The sequence below is a fragment of the Natator depressus genome, chromosome 19, assembly GCF_965152275.1.
Source record: "Natator depressus isolate rNatDep1 chromosome 19, rNatDep2.hap1, whole genome shotgun sequence".
Taxonomy (NCBI): Eukaryota; Metazoa; Chordata; order Testudines; family Cheloniidae; genus Natator; species Natator depressus.
The window spans coordinates 3,025,608-3,043,281 of NC_134252.1; the positions used below are offsets into that span (position 1 = coordinate 3,025,608).

The 17,674-nt window shown below is 46.6% G+C and overlaps 1 protein-coding gene across 2 annotated transcripts in view; it reads left to right on the forward strand.

Moving 5' to 3' along the window:
* The window catches only part of COL8A2 (collagen type VIII alpha 2 chain), a 138,524-nt gene that overhangs the window by 42,594 nt on the left and 78,256 nt on the right, over positions 1–17,674 (forward strand). Inside the window, exon 2 of one of the 2 annotated variants that reach the window (XM_074934684.1) lies at positions 3,235–3,289. The exons of the other annotated variant lie outside the window; for it this stretch is intronic. Coding sequence (XP_074790785.1) covers positions 3,235–3,289 — 55 coding nt within the window. The remainder of the gene's footprint in view (positions 1–3,234; positions 3,290–17,674) is intronic. 2 annotated transcript variants of the gene reach the window in all.

Consider the following 17,674-nt stretch of genomic DNA (forward strand, 5'->3'; position numbering starts at 1 on the left):
GCATTGCAGAGAAACAATGATCTGCAGCATTAGGGAAACTGATTCTGCAACGAGTCATTTGGTGCACAACTGGCTCCAAGTGGGTTATTGCAAGCAAATTACCATGTAGGTATATTACCTCCCTTTGCCTGCCCATCAAACAGGGTAACAACCACCATTGTAAACGGCTTTGAGCTCTATGGATGGAAATTATCATAGACGTAGTAACATAGAATATCAGGGTTGGAAGGGACCTCATGAGGTCATCTAGTCCAACCCCCTGCTCAAAGCAGGACCAATCCCCAATTTTTGCCCCAGATCCCTAAATGGCCCCCTCAAGGATTGAACTCACAACCCTGGGTTTAGCAGGCCAAGTAGAGCTAGGTGGTATTATTAATTACTATCCTATAAAGAATAATTGAGAGTTCGTTAATTGTATCTTGATAGACCTTCCTGCTCAGCTGGTCTTAACACAGTAATTTCAATCACACTTTGAATTCAGTATTTCGTGTGGGTTAAGCATGTTTCCCCACTGCCCCTACCTTGATGTCTGGCAGATTTCCCAATAATAAATCAAAATTCCTACTCCCTGCATGCTGGCTTGGGGGCAAAGGTCTCCTGTGTGAAGCTAACAGATCAAATGCACTGGTAATGGGAGGGGAACATTTTTATGGAATCCAGTTGTTCCACTTTCTATTGAAAGCATTTTCTTTGCTGCTGGTACCACTGTGTTCTTGTCCTGGGCACTAGGACAGCAGCAAGCCAATGAGCTTTGATAGGAAATGCGGTTTTTATTAATGGTTTAGTTTTATGGGCTCCTCTGAGCTTAAACTCAGAAATCCCATGGAGGATCCTGTGGGAAATTGGCTGGGAGGCTGGAAATCTCTTGGAATTTAGGATCACTGCTCTTCTAATAACTTGTTAGCAGTAACACACCTGTGAATGGCAATGCCCCAGTATTCTCTCCTGTCTAAATAGTTCAAAGTCTCTCAGTGTCTCTATGCAAATAATACCAAGGCAACAAACAGGCTTGGCTGCTTTCTCTTGGTTAGCGCTCCGTCTTAACAGGCTTAAAGAATTCTGTTACTTCCAAGGGACAGTGTCCCACAAGGGAGTGGAAATGAATGAACAATGGCAGTGGGACCTGACCTGGTTCACAAGCTCTTGCTGATACATAAATGCATTGGCTTGCAGGCATGGTATTTGTTTTCCAAGGTGCAAGGTTGATCCTTATTCTCTTGCAATGACTGTAGGTCTGGTAAGCTGAGAATAAGATCTAGAGTGAATCCTATCTTTTGGCATGTGACTGCAATAGCCTCGCCATTGTTCAGCTTACCATTATGGACTGCTGCAGCTTGATTGGCTTGTAGATCTTTCAACGTGCCCCCCATATTTAGGTCTTCGCAGAAGGAGAGAGAGAGAGAGAGAGACCCCTAGAAAAGGGGACACACACAAATTATTCACACCAGAAACTTAAAATGCTCCAGGATTCCTTCCTTTAATGTACATAACTCTCTCTAACTTCAGCATTGTGATTCTTTATTACTGTTCTAAATAGCTTTCAGCAGTGAAACATGAAAGGACATCAGATTTGCATGGACCATAGCTAACCTTGAGCCTAAAATGAATAATGTCGCTTGAAATGAGGGACATTGGAGAGGTATGGCAGTTCGGACGCTGGTGCCATAGGACCTGGTGGTCCAGTGGAGAGGGCTGCAAACTGGGAAGAAGGAGAGGTGGATTATTGTACTAGCTCTGCCACTGTTCTCTGGGCAAATAACCTCGCCCCTTGTTCCAGTTTTGTGGGACATTGGGGCCCGGTTTGCTAAAAAGGCTAATGAACCTTCATTTACACCACACTGTAAATGACTGATCTGGATGACCTCCCGTCTGTGCTGCAATGCTCATTACTCAGCGGAGGGAGGGACGGGGGGGGGGGGGAAGAGAGAAAGTGTGTGTGTGTGTAAACTCATCTGTAAAATAAACAAACTTTTATGTTTGGAACTTGGCTAAATAGGTATCCCCTCTGCCTTGTTAGTGACTACAGATGCTTAATTAAAATCAGCACAAACTCTTCTGAGCTGCCGTAAAGCTAAGTGTGAAAGGGAGGGGGGGAAGCTTAAAAGTTTTTCATTTCAAGAAATGGCCTTTTTTTTGGCCATCTTTAAAATTCAAAGCCAACATCACTGTTGCTCCTTTGAAAGGTTGTTGTGTAACAGAAGAAGTTTTCCAAGCTGTGCACCCCATCCAACTGGTGGGTTATAATGGATTCCAGTGAGTCACGCTAACCTGGCAAAGTTCCTACGTACTGCACTGTGTGAAATGCGTAGCATGCCCACTGTAAAACTGACACAAAGCCGCTGGGGTAAATCTGATTGGGGCTAAGCCAAGCTATAGATGCAATACGCAGATTCTTTCTATGCTCCTCTCGTCTGTGGCGAAGATGTGCATGCGAAACTGTGTGCAATGTAAGGACTTTTGATTTGGAGAGAAGTAAGAAAAAACATAATTAAATGTGATTTTAAAAAAACATAACCTGAAAGCAGACATGGGTTGGGTCCAGCTTTCTAGTGGTAGCCACTACACCAAATACACAGGATCTAGCCCCTTGCTCCTAGAGATAGGGGTCTGTGCAGAAGTGCCATACTGAGAGAGGAAGATCAAGAGGTGACCTGGACAGGCGGTGATGTTCTAGGTGATCTTGGTACTGGGCCTTTAAGAACTGACAACCAACTGTTGATCAAAACTTCATGTTGGCTACACCCGGTTCTAGAGGCTCTCTAGCGGACGAGCGCAGAGCAGATCCGTGACCTGTTCTGTCAAAGCGATAGCTGAATGAGTGACGTGGCGCAGCAAGCAGGGGCTGTGGCAAACCAGTAAAGGGAAGCCAGCCTGCCTGGCAGGTGGAGGGTGAACGAAGTTTGGAGGCCTGAGGTGGGGCTGGGGATGGGATGTGGAAAATCAGCTGGGATCCTGGCCCCCACTGGAAGGGAAAATCCATCAAGAAAAGTGCAACATAGAGACCTTTGAGATGTATTTTTTTTTAAAAAAAAAAGGGGGGGTTAATTGACAAACCCCACAAAAGTCACATGCTTTAAATCCCTAAGGAAAGGCTAGGCTGTCCATCATTCTTACAAGGCAAAGGTGAGAGGCTCAGCCACATGATGGGGCCAAGTGCCCGTTTCTTCTCTCTGTTTGGAGCACGTCAGGCAGGCTTCACTGCTGTCACTGACTCCTTGCACTTTCTTCCCCCAGTGCCATCTTGTTGCCTGGAGGACAGACTGCCATCAGATCTTGCACCGGTATCTGGGTATGTTTCCCTTTGTCACTTCGCCTTACTTCTCTCCTGTGCCTTCCTTCCGATTAGTGGTGTTTGAATTGAGCTGTGCTTTTTCTGGGGGGCGGGGACAGGGTTCTCTGGTGCAGCCCTTGATCTCTGTACCACTCGGTCTCTGCACTGAAAACTATAGCGCAAACTGGTCCGAGTTACACCGCTTAGGTGGGCTCCAAGAAAACTGCTGGCACCAGCTCCTTGGCTGGGCAAAGTTTTGGGAGTCTTGACCCTGTCTGAAATGGCTGGAAGCAGCTAAGATTGCAGGGTGGAAAAAGAGATGGGGCCGATGTTGTTTTTTTGGGCACAGCCACTGGAAGCAACAGAGCATATGGGTTTGAGAAACAGGCTGTCTGGGTTTGTCCGGGATCCTGACGTGGGCGAGGCGCCCAGTCCGGCCAATGGGAGCTGGAATGAGTAAAGGCTTCATAATTGTGGCCCAGTTGCCACCCAGTCATGGCCCGTCCTTACAGAATCATAGCACTGGAAGGGACCTCAAGAGGTCTTCTAGTCCAGTCCCCTGTACTCATGGCAGGACTAAGTATTATCTAGACCATCCCTGATAGGTGCTTGTCCAACCTGCTCTTAAAAATCTCCAATGATGGAGATTCCACAACTTCCCTAGGCAATTTATTCCAGTGCTTAACCACCCTGACAGTTAGGAAATTCTTCCTAATGTCCAACCTAAACTGCCCTTGCTGCAATTTAAGCCCATTGCTTCTTGTCCTCTCCTCAGAGGTTAAAAAGAACAATTTTCTCCCTCCTCCTTTGAACAACCTTTTATGTACTTAAAAACTGTTGTCATGTCCCCTCTCAGTCTTCTCTTTTCCTGACTAAACGAACCCAGTTTTTTCAATCTTCCCTCATAGGTCACACAGCGGTAGCCGTGTTCCCTCATAGGTCATGTTTTCTAGGCCTTTAATCGTTGTTACTCTTCTCTGGACTTTCTCCAATTTGTTTATATCTTCAATTTGTCGATGCCTTATGGCTGGGTCCGAGGGTTGCAAGGCAGAGTAGGGTTCAGGATCTGTGAAGCCCTCTCCACTCACTGGGGTCAGAGTTTGGAAACCATCAACAGTTGCTAATTAGTCCTTGTGTATTTCCAGTTAAAAACTGTGCCTGTCTCTGCTTTCCTTCATCTGGGCTCTGGATCTTTATCTACCACGTCCACCCCCAAAGGGTCTCCCAGCATGATACATCCCATTGGTAGCCAGTCCGTGCCGCCGTACAGTGCCACATAGGCATAGCCGCTGGGTGGCGCTACGTGCAAAGCTGGGTGAAATTACTGCTCTCCACCCCCAAGGTTTTACTGTGCTGTTCACATCCCCCTCTCAAGATGGCAGCAGATCTCTGGCATCCTCAGCCCACCTGCCCCTCCAGCTCTTTCCATGTGGTTCTACAAGGCCACCTTCCAGGTGCATCCTGGAGCACATATAGATCCCAGCTCCACCGTGATGCAAGCAGATTCTGTACTGAATCTGAAGGCACCTTCCCAATCTACCACACTTACTTTTCCATAAATCCACGTGCAGGTCTAATTGGGGACAGGGGACCCTAGGAAAGATGCCATTGCAGCCCTCAGCACTGCAAAGTTTTGGGTGCCCTTTTGCAAGCAACTCCTCTTGGTGTTGCTGCTCTCACAGACACTGAGGTCAGCATTGTCAAAGGTGGCCAAGAAGTGCATGGGTCCCAACTTGAAATGCCTTCACGGAGCCTGGTTTTCAGAGAGAAGTAAGCACCCACAGCTCCCCCTGACTTCCTCTGGGATGGCTGGTGCTCAGTATGTCTGGGAAATCCAGCTCAGTGGGTCTGTAGTTGAACATCCAGATACTGAGGCATCTGGGATCAGTGACCACTGGTGAAAACATTGGCCTGAATGTGCTGCTGTTTGGAAACGAGCAGAATTTGGAGATTAGCACTGTAGCTTCGGGGCCAGCGTTGATGTTTGGGAGTTAATATCTAGCTCGTGAGAGTCGGTTATCTGGGGGAATGAAGCACACCTTCTGCACAAAGAGAGGGCTGTAAGCTCTCTAGACATGTAAATCCACTGCAACTTGTCCATGAAATGAGAGCCTGTAACATGCACAGTAGGAAGACAAGAGGTTCTGCCTGCATGATGCACAGAGCGGATTATTGCACATGTGATTAGTAAATGTCAGATAGGGGAGGAAGGATTATTGAATGTAGGACATGGGGGGGGAAAAATTATTAAACATGTGACCTCCCCAAAAAGGGACACATTCACACATTGCAATTTTATAAAGTGAGCCTTTTACTGACTCTAGAATTGGCTTTTCATGTACTGCATCTGAAGGGACCGCAGCTCTGTGATAAGAAAAAGGAAAAGGAGTACTTGTGGCACCTTAGAGACTAACCAGTTTGTTTGAGCATGAGCTTTTGTGAGCTACAGCTCACTTCATCGGATGCATAGCATATCGTGGAAACTGCAGAAGACATTATATACACACAGAGACCATGAAACAAAACTTCCTCCCACCCCACTGTCCTGCTGCTAACAGCTTATCTAAAGTGATCATCAAGTGATCATCAAGGAAGGCCATTTCCAGCACAAATCAAGGTTTTCTCACTCTTTCCCCCCCCCCCCCCACACAGACACACATACAAACTCACTCTCCTGCTGGTAATAGCCCATCCCTCTTTGAAACCTCTCTTTATAATGCGCATGATAATCAAGGTGGGTCATTTCCAGCACTAATCCAGGTTTTCTCACCACCACCCCCCCCACACACACACCCCCTCCAAAAGCCACACACACAAACTCACTCTCCTGCTGGCAATAGCTCATCTTACAATGTGCACAGCAATAATCCAAGTTTAACCAGAACGTCTTGGGGGGGGGGGGGGTTTGTAGGAAAAAAACAAGGGGAGATAGGCTACCTTGCATAATGACTTAGCCACTCCCAGTCTCTATTCTATTCTATTCTCTATTCAGTCTCTATTTTTCCTACAAACCCCCCCCCCCCCCAAGACGTTCTGGTTAAACTTGGATTATTGCTGTGCACATTGTAAGATGAGCTATTGCCAGCAGGAGAGTGAGTTTGTGTGTGTGGTTTTTGGAGGGGGTGTGTGTGGGGGGGGGGTGGTGAGAAAACCTGGATTAGTGCTGGAAATGACCCACCTTGATTATCATGCGCATTATAAAGAGAGGTTTCAAAGAGGGATGGGCTATTACCAGCAGGAGAGTGAGTTTGTATGTGTGTCTGTGTGTGTGTGGGGGGGGGGGGGGAAGAGTGAGAGAACCTTGATTTGTGCTGGAAATGGCCTTCCTTGATGATCACTTGATGATCACTTTAGATAAGCTGTTAGCAGCAGGACAGTGGGGTGGGAGGAAGTTTTGTTTCATGGTCTTTGTGTGTATATAATGTCTTCTGCAGTTTCCACGATATGCTATGCATCCGATGAAGTGAGCTGTAGCTCACGAAAGCTCATGCTCAAATAAACTGGTTAGTCTCTAAGGTGCCACAAGTACTCCTTTTCCTTTTTCTTTTTACGAATACAGACTAACACGGCTGTTACTCTGAGCTCTGTGATAGTGCATCAGAAGGGTGCATTGGTGTTCCAAAGCCTTGGAGCTGTAAAGATTGCAGCAAACTCAACTGGAAATATTTATTCCATGTCTCCCAGCCTTCACTGTCTACAATTACCATTTTCAGGGAGCAGTGAATCTGATATCCATCTGAACAGGAAGCTGGGAACTGTTGGTCTGTAGAGAATTGAGGACAGAGTTCAAACTGAGTTGGTGGTATCTATGGTTATGTAGCAGCAATGGGTCTGATTCTGATCTCTTGCAAAGGTGTAATTCAGAAGGAGCTCTGTTGAAGTCACAGTGGTATGAACCTGGAAAAGGAGAGAAGCATCAAGCGTGGTGCCATGAATCCATAGCAACTGCATTGAAGTTAATCTGCATTTACACGGGTGTCGTGGAGAGCAGAGTCTGGGCCAAACTCAGTGTAACTCTGTGATAAACATGAATTTACCTTAGTGGGTGACCTTGACCATGTCTTAGTACATGACAGCAGTAGAACAGAACCTGCTGGTTACATTAATTCATTCTGCACCTTTTGTCGCTGGGACTTTAGCCGTAGATCTTTTTTATACTGAAGCTATGGGGTACATTTTAATATACCTGGTAGTGTGGCCGTTACCAGATGCCACATATCCTAGATGAGCACCTTGTTGATCTATAGCCCTAGAAATCTCTGGGGGTGCTCTGAGCCATGCCTGGTATGCTCTGGGTGCCAAGATTTCTGACGATCCTCCCCCCACCGCACCCCACCCACGATCACTGAGCTGGTAAAGTATCTAGTTCCTTTCTTTGTGTATGACTAGCCACTTGGCCTGGTGTGCAATCAGGAGTCACTCCATGGGACTGAATGGATTCAGACTGGGGTAAGGGAGAGAGACAGCTTAAATGTATCTGTTAACTCATGGCCTGACCCATGCTGAGTCACGTACTAGACTAGTCCAGCGAGGGGTTCCCTGGATGGCAGTGGGACTGTTCACATGAGCATGGGCTGTGGAACTGCGTCCTTCATGACCTCCCTCCTTGGCAGTGCCCTTCATCACAGGTGTACGTTAGCTGGCCCAGGTATCTAGCAAAAGGCCATGTGCTGCCATAGCCCTGCAAGGGCCCTGCAAGGCGGTCCATGCTCTTGAGCCTCCACTGAACTGAGTGGGAGCTGAGGGGGCTCAGGACCCATTCCTCATGGCCCTGGGCCTTGGCTGCTTTTGGATGCCAAGCCCTTCCCACTGCTCTGCTAATGCTAAACAAGTGGTCCCAGAGGCCACCAAAGCTGGGCCTTCTTGAACTGTGGGAGGTAGTGAGTTCCTCCCATGTTGAACCCCCAGTCCTGAATGACAATGGGCCTGGAAAGGACTGTTCTGGGAAGTGACTGTCCTAGGGACCCCAAAGAAGATGAGGAAGGCTAAGCTGCCACAGGTTCCCTCTCTAACTTTTGACAGATCACTTAATCTTGCTGTGCTTCAATTGCCCTTTGTAACATAGTGGCTGTAACACTTTGCCCCTTCCCAGGCGTGTTGCAAAGACCAGTTTTGTAATGGTTGCCAGGTGTTCATTGCTAGGGTGATGAGAGATACGTAAATAACTAGAGAGACGCAGGCCAGACAGCACCTTGTCCGAAGCTGCCTGCTCACCAAAAAGCCTTGCTAATTTTTGCGCAAAGCCCCTTTCTCCAGGGCCTATCTCATCATACCCTGCCTGTCCAGGAACGCTGCACCTAATTGGCAGGTAACTGTATCTTTTCCTGCCTTTCCCTCCCCCCCGCCCTTCTCAGAGAGAAACTCAGTCAAGTTCTCAGTGCAGAAATTTATTTTAATGGAAACCTAGCTCTGAGGCAGCTTTTTCTCATTTTTAAACTATTTCATATCAACCCTTGGCCTGACATTTGTTTTCTTTGAATCTGGTTGGGAAAAACCGGTCTACGTTTCGACGGCTGTCTTCTCTGGAATCTTGGCGGGCGTTGCGCCGTATCTTTGAAGAAACTGCAAATGCAAAACAGAAGGCAAATCTTAGAGAAACCTAGCAAGATTTTCCCCCTTGCTAGCCCCAGGAATGGGAGCAGCAGACTTTTGTCCCGGGAAGGGCAGAAAAATCAAGGGAGTGATGATTGGTGACAGTCATTCAGGTTCAGAGGTCAGGAACGGAGTAACCGGAAGCCGCAGGAGGAGAGGTTCTAACAGCCCGTTCCCGAAGGCCCCAGTACTTTGCAGCGTCTGCTCCTGAAACCTGATTACGTTGTACAGATTTAAAGTTTCCTCTGGGGGAACAGGCTGCAAGTTACTTCTCCTGTTTCATGTATTCTGCTGACTTTCATCGGGTGCCTACTGATGAAGAGCGCTTTCCGCTGGCTAGTGTTTGAGGTAGCCAGCTTCTCCTGCCAACAGCTGGAACGAGGCATCTGCTGGGGAGGGGGGAACGTATGGGTTTCAGATGCCAAGCCCACTGTACCACAACAAACTTCATATGGAATTTATTTTCCTAACTATTGTACCTTTCCAGAGCATGAGACGGAGCTCATGAATATATATATATATATATATGTGCTTAGCACTGGTGATCTTTGAAAGAGAGAGTGATTTAGACTTAAAGAATAAGAATAATAATAAAAAAAAAACCTCCTCCAGCTTTGAAACATTTTCTTTGTCTGCATTAGGCACATTGTTACGGCACTGTGCACACAACTGTCAAATAAGATTACATAGGCAAGCAATGCTTGTTTCCCCTGTAACTTACAGTCTGGGTGTCTGGGAGCAATTAGAATGTCTGAGATGTAAAGAATCTAAAAATCCATGCAGGAGGCGGCGGTGGGTTTCTGTGTGCATATAAGGAAATACAGAGAGTTGCCATCCTAGAGGAGGCGTGTTGTATTGATTTGCAATTGACTTCTGATCAGGCCATAACTTTTTTGTATGTTGCGTGATTCCTTGTGACGTGTGTGTGTGTGTGTGTGTGAGAATCAAATATTGTAGAAAAGGTGAGATTACAACGTGAGTAGTTGGCTGCAGGTTGGGCAGGTGAAGATCATGAGGCTGGATTTTCAGAGGCCTTGTTTTCATTTTAAAGGTTCTTTTTTTATGAGGGCCAAGGCGGATGTCAGCAGCAGAGTAGAGTGTTAGAGGGCACCGATTATCCAGCATTTGTCCAAAGCCAGCAGCAGGGTTTGGTGACTTCATGGCCCTTGTTTTCCCACTGCTGTCCCTAAGGAACTGATAGGGTAGATACTGACGCTTGATCCCCTTACGCTGGCCGTTTCCAGAGATGAGCTAGGCAAGCCCATAATCCTGACTCTCCACCTCAAAGCTCTGAGTAATGCACTAAAGATAAAGGCCAGCTCCTCAGCGGGTGTGAACTGGCTTCATTAACTCTGATGGAGCCAGGCTGATTTACACCAGCTGAGGATCTGGTCTAGCATGTGATTATGTTGGAGGGGGTAAATGTTCTCCCTAACTCCACAGGTCTGTTCTCAGTGTCTGTGAGCCAGAGCTGCTGGCTATGCTGGCCCCCAAATGTGTCCTGGTTTATATTCTGGTCATCGTCATGTCATGATGGGAGAGTGAGCTCTAGTCCTTTACACCAATAGAAGTGTTGGTTAACTTCCCATAGAATCTTTATTACCAGTGCCCATGTGAATGACCGAAAGAACTAGACACTGTTCAGGCCAAGAGCCAAGTAGGATTCAGAAAGGATTTGTCATGGCTGTGGTTAAGGGGAACACCCACAGTCACATTAGATAGGATTAAATAAAAGGTATAAGGGGTATAAAACCTTCTGCTTTAGGGTATAAAACCAGCTTCTAGCTAATGGGGGTCAGGAAGAAATTCACCTTTTGGGCTGGTTATTCCATAATAGTCCATTGTGCTTTTGGGCGGGGCGGGGGTGGAGGGGTGGGGGTTCCTTGCGCCTTTCCCTAGCTACAGTCTGAGAGAGGACATTGGGCTGGATGAAGGTTGACCGGGGGTGATGCTGACCTTACCTGGGAAGAGCCGTTAATCTGCATGAACTGCGGAGTGTTTTTAAAGGCAGGGCCATCCCATTAAGTGTGTCTCATGCCAAGTGCTACAACACGCCTTGAGGGGCTTGATCTCAGAGGATGGGTGCTCAGCACTGCCTGAAAACCAGGCCCCATCATGGTATCTGAGCCTCGGCACCTAAAATCACAGGAAACTGGCTCCCAGAAGGGCTTAAATCTCCTCTCAGAACAGACTCCTTGGGACCCCACAGAAACATTGGAAAGGCACCTTCTCTCCTCTAGCCCAGTAGCCTGTTGAATTGACAGTCAGTCGTGCATGCATAACCGTCTTTCTGAAAGACCCAGAGAAAATGCAGTGTGGATTCCACGAGGCATTCCCTTAACCAGAGGAGATTCCCTGGCCTGTGCGATGCAACAGGTCAAACGAGACGATCACAATGGTCCCTTCTGGCTTTGACATCAGTGAAACTTCTTCCCAAGGCTGGCATCACTCTGAACCTCCTGAGCAACGTCCTTAGGCGAGGGTCGCCACCGCTGTGGTACAAAAAAACCAGAACATCTCGGATGACCCCGAGTCATAAAACTGGCCAGCTGGCAGTGTGTGCGGTGCACCTTTCCAGACTTCCTGGGACAGCTACTTCAAGAAAGGACAATCCTGGGGAAACCTGGCCAGGTGGCAACCTGACCTTGGGGCAACCTGTCATCGAAAGCTGGCTAATACCTGGCAGGGGTAAGACATGGAGTTTTATGGTCCGAGCACTGGTGATAGATGGAATATTTTACCTCAAAAGCAATCATTCCAGCTTGTCTTGCTCCTGGATTCAGTACAATCTCTCCTAGCCTAGTGTGATGGTAAGACATGATAGATTAATGGCTCTTAACCTTTTCTATACTGGGACACCCCCTATGAGGTTGTTCTATGGGAAGAGCAAGGGTGGTCATGATGACCCTCTGACACCTGTGAGTGATCCCCTGGGGCCGGAACAACCGGGTTGAGAACTCCCAAGAGAGAGATTTGCCCACAGGCTGTATGTGTGTGAATTAGGCCACTCAACAAGCAAGTGGAAACAACTCTATTATTTACTTTAGACACTAGGAGTTTGATGGAGGACATTGATACAGTGAATTTACAGGATAGGTAAGTTACACACACCCTGTACAATAAAGTTATGTGTGTGTGTGTGTGTGTGTGTGTACACATACCATATCTAATACAGTAAACTATACAAACTGGCCCAAACTCTGCACTCAGTCATGCAAGTGTCACTCCATGGTGACTCTCTTTGAAGCCAGTGATCTTACTCCAGATCTGCATACATGTAAATTAGAGCAGGATTTGGCCCAGTGACAGCAAAATTATTACTAACTGCAGTCACAATATTATCACAGTAATCCCATGGTTGTGTAGTCAGAGGAGTAAGCACATGCAGTTCTAGGCTGCTCCTGTTAGGGGCAGCAGATAATCTCAAACGGTTCTCTGTTAATAACCTACATGACCAATGTCATAGCTCATTTCCCCCTCCCCGGGCGCTGTCTTTTGTATATATGAGACCTATGCTAGCTGCCAGGCAGCCTTGTATGGAGCCTGGCCAACACAGAACAAAGTGCTGAGCCCCACAGTACTTGCCTCATCTGTTACTTCAGCTATACATATATTTCCACCTGAGCCAGCAGAAATTCCTGGTTTCTGTATTGCATGCTAAATTGAATGGGCCAAATTCTGCTCTGTTTTATACCCTGTGTAATCCCTCTGAGGCAATGCCCAATGCGAGATTGCCCACATGAGGCCTAGACACCACTTAAGTCTTCTGTACCACTGAAGTCCTGCTTCACCCTTGTGCTGGCCATCACTGGGGTGAATTTCATTCCACTGGAGTCTGTGGAAAAACTCTCATAGAATCATAGAATATCAGGGTTGGAAGGGACCTCAGGAGGTCATCTTGTCCAGCCTGCTGCTTGAAGCAGGACCAATCCCCAGTTTTTGCCCCAGATCCCTAAATGGCCCCCTCAAGGATTGAACTCAGAACCCTGGGTTTAGCAGGCCAATGCTCAAACCACGGAGCTATCATTGACTTCAGCAGGGCCTGGATTTCTCCCATCATCTCTCCTCCAAGGAGTTAACAGTCTAAAGGCTTGATTCTGCTACCCTTACTCGCACTGAGTAGTACTTGTGCATGGGAGTAGTCCCAGAGATGGACAATCCTGTATAGACCCAGCATTAGCCCAGCTGTAAGACCAAGCTCAAAAATCATGACTTTAAAAAAAAAAAAAAAAAAAAAAAGTAAAGATCCATTTCTTTAGTGGATTATTGTTGAAAGTCTTCATGGAAGAAATGTATTTTAAAGGCGGGATTTGAATCAGAAGAGGGTGGTCGTTTGCACATGAGACAGTTCCAGGCACATGCTGCTCCGCTTAAATTACTTGGGAGTTCAGTCTGAAACTCGTAACTTTATCCAAATAGCTGAAAAATGATTTATGGACTCCCTGGGAATTTACATATCTACAAGCAGATTAACAGCCAATGTGTCTGGAAAGCCATAAGTGGAGTTATAAAATGACTTGCACAGTGGAGGAGAGATCAGTCTGGAAGACCCAGCCAGGCTTGTTATAGACGTTTGACTTGAAGGCAGCGCCTAAAGAAAGCTCAAAAGAACAGGAAATTGTCAGTTAAAATGAAGAACATGCCAGTAAGGCTCTCTTGACAGCTGTAAAATTAACTGTCCCAATTACTTTCAATCACCTGGCAGTGATATTATTTAAATGTTGGAACTGAGTGGGGCGAAGTGGGGTTGGGGGGTGAGGAATGGAATCAAAAGACGCACCAAAACCAGAAAGACAGGATTTTCAACCTATGACATTAAAATAAAATGACCGGCAGAATAAACATGGAAAAAAAGTTTCCCATCCCAGGCAGCCATTGTCACTGTCAAAGGATTGGGAAATGAAGATTATGTACCTTGGCTTTTTCTAAATGAGAAAAAGTTCTCGCAGCAGTTCTCAAATTTGCCGTCTGTCGTGTCCAGAAGAGCAGGAGAGAAACCCAAATGACAAGAAAGCAGGTGTGGTACACAGGATACAGCAAATTGTAAATGTGGCACTCTGAAAATAATGCAATGTCGGGAAGAAAAAGCTGCCGATAAATGTTGCTCCAAATTTCCTGGAGATGCAAGAGGCCGCTTCTGGTAACGCTTTGTGCTGGAAGCATCTGAAGGAGGAGTTTCCAAAGCTAATGACCACCGTGAAGAGCTGGAAGATCCTGGTTTTGAAACTGTACACTGATAACTCCAAAACTAATAAAGCAGTTGAAGGCTTTGTGGCATGTTTCTGTACACTAACAGCCTCAGGTGATTGTGGGGAGTTGTCAATAAAGTTTTCCATCCTTTGGATTAATATGGAGTGTCTCTTGAGAACACAGATGGGTTACAGATGGCATTACTGACTTTATATTATTAATCAGAACCACCATGAAAATTCTTGCAAACAGTGAAGGGAGAACTCTGTGGTTTGTGCCCAGATAATATTACTTGATAGTGATGGATGTGTGTTAAATCTTGTGACAGACAAGATACTGAAGTAACTCATACGGAGAGCTCTCGTCCAGCAACCACTGGCTATTTAAAATATATGATCCAACAAGAAATGAAAGTTACCCTTTGGATTTCACAGCCTTTTCCAGTTCATTTGGTTTTGGTTTCATAGGACGCAAGCGCTCATGAGCCATAATAAACCCTCTGATTGGTCAGTCTGGATCTCTTGACAAAGGGAGTCTTGGAAATGTGATGTTCACATCTGTTTTGCACTTGTATTGTTCAGTGGATCTATTTTACCATTTCCCCACCCCAGAGGTATGATTAGCAATCAAATTATTACATGTAATTGAATTGTTGCATACCATTTAAATCACTGGAATTGCTTTACTGACTATGGATGAATCTCAAAAGAATGAAAGAAATGCCAAAGCTACAAAAGACAGTGAATATTCTCCTTTCTACAAGTCCCATCAAAGAGCCAATATTTATCCTTAACTTATGTCAGCCCCTTCTTCCAGATATGTTGCTCAGATACTACAGTAATGAACACGGTAGAAATATTAGTCCTGCGATTTGTTTCTCATAACATACGGCCATACCTGAAGACAACTAAAAGAATAACTGTTGAAGAAAATTACCAAGACAGTGAACATCCAGAGCATACCTCTGCAAGTTGCACATCACAATTGACAGTTATGGTTTTACTGCTCTTATCAATAGCATTTTTCACCATGACATCTATCCTCCCTCCAGCAACGTGTGTGTATATAGTGTAGCAAAATTTTAACTGAGGATTTTTTAGTGTCTTGGACAAAAAATGGAAGTGTTTGCAGAGTCAGTAGTTATTGTTTTGGTTCATTTTAGTTGTGATGGGGATTGAGGGGAGGGAGGGAGGGAGGGAATCTGTTTCTGGGTGTACCAAAGACCAGAATCCCAGGTGATCCAATGGACCATGAGTGACAATGCACGAAACTAGCAATTAGTAAACTGTCCTGCTGGGTGACCTAGTCCCTTCTCCTTCTCTATTTCCTCTCCCACCATTTGGTTATTTAGATAGTAAGTTCTTCAGGGCAGGGTCAGTTGCTCCCTGTGGGTGCCCAGCATCTGTGCTCTTGGCTGGGGCTAGCTAGATACTACTGTAATACAGATAACACCAAGGAGGGACACTCAGGGATCCAAATGCATCCCTGGTGTAACTTGAGTGAAGTTAGTGGAGTTTACACAAGGAGAGAGTTGCACTATTGGACCTTGACGTTTTTGTTACGAAGCTGCTTGTTCTTGCCGTTCTTTCAGTTCCCACATGACACCTTCTTCTCTACGCCCTGTTCCTATTCAATCTCTGCACGGCTGGTGCAGTGGCCTTAGGGAAAAGCCACAGATTTCACCATTAACCTTCTTCATTATATTTAGAAAGTCTAGAAAGTTCAGTCAGGGCTTCTCAAGTATTGTGCTTGGTGGCCCATGCAGATTTGGAATCTATTGCAGAAGAGGAGCTGGGGTTGCTTCAATTCTGTGATGTTTGGACCCCCAGGATAAGCCCTCTGGAGAAGGCCTGGGGTTGTGGGGTCCTTAGTCTGGGACTTGGAAAGTTTTCAAGTGGCTGGGTGTTCTGCAGAGACTTTGCACTGGATGTTGTTCCAGATCAGCCTTCTTTAGGTGTTTCTATTTGGCAGATTGTTGTGGTTGCCTTGGAGGTCTATGCAGCACACCCTGTGTGATCTGAGAGAGTGAGCAAAGCCAATTCCAAGTGGTTTCTACTTCATGGCAGTTTTGTGCCGGCTGGCATGAGGTTGGAAATCAGCCACGCATAAGTTTGAGGCCAACTTTCTGGGTTGTTTTATTTTTTTATTTTTTAAGGTGAGGAATCCCAGTATTTGGGGAATGGCTAAATCCTATTTCACTTAGAGCTGGGGTCACAGGTTGCTCACTGGGCTGATCCACTGGAGAGGGGGTGAGTCAGGCAGAACCCGTGGAAAGGACCCCTGCACGAGAGGGTTCTGCCCGGGTAGGAGCCCTGAGTGCAAGTTACAGATTGTTCTAATTCACTGACACACATTTTCTCTTCCTGAGCGGTGCTGAAACCAAGCTGACCCTTCAGGCTATTTCTAGCTCCAAGTTAAGCAGCTTCCTTGTGGGCCAAGGTCCTGCAAAGCCCAGTCTGGGGTTTGTTCCCTTTCTTGGAAGCTGCGAACATCCTGACTGCATGGCCCAAGAATTATGTTTTAAAGAACGTATCCTTAACACCTACTCCAAAAACATTGCCCCGTCCCAGGAACACGCCAGTGCGTCCCAGTGAGACCAGGCCAGTGCAATTCTGTTTATTTATAAAATATACTGTATCAAAAAGAAAAGAACCCTCTTCAAGGAAAAGGGAAGAACGCCAAGCAGTCCTGCCCAGCTGCTGTCCGTTTCCTCAAACCAGCCGCTGTTGCTGGGAGTTGTGGCTTTGGAATAGGCTCAGGAAAACAGACTGCCGTTTACCTGCACTTAGCCCTGGCATTACAACCCTGAATCACCACTGCTTACTGTCGAGCCCTGCCTCTCAGCTGTGCCTCTCGCTGTGCGTTCTGAGATGAACAGGGGACCGAGAGCGGTTTCTAAACTGTGAGCAAACTACCACACTTGTGGCTCTCTCAGCCTTTCTGTGTCAAGTGAATGTAGCGTGGGCGGAAGGGGCTAGGCACAAGACGAAGTCCTCTATTTACCCAGAGAGCAGGTACAGCGTGGACACATTTCCCTTATTCAGCCCTGCTCCATTCTGCAGCCCCCAACATCTCTGAGCGAATGGGATGTTAATTCTCCATGGGCCGGTCACCCTTCCCTCTCTGATAGCCTTTAAGGGTGGACCCATTTGTGTTCTTCTGGTAACATCTAGGAGCCCCTTTGTGCTATCCACATAGACTGAAAGAGACAGCGCCTACCCCGGAGATATTCCAAAGACAAGAGGTGGGAGGAAGGAAACATTACCACCTGCATTTTACAGACCGAATTGAGGCTAGAGCAATTCCCCAGCGTCACATGGGAAGTCCGTGGCAGAAGTAGGAATTGTACCGGTGCCTTTAGCCAAAAGTCCATCCTTCCTGTGTCATCCTAGTGGGTTTTGTGATGGGGACACCTCTCTTCATGAGGAGCAGGTCTGTGGGTATGTCTACCCTGCAGTCGGAGGTGTGACCTGAGCTCGCTTGGACCTAGCTCGTTCCAATTAGAATAGCCACAAAGCTGAGGCAGCACAGAGTAGCCGCTTACATACATATCCAGGTGCCAGGAGGGCTTGTCCAGCCCAAGCTGCCAGGGCTTCACTGCTATTGTTATTCAAGATCGCT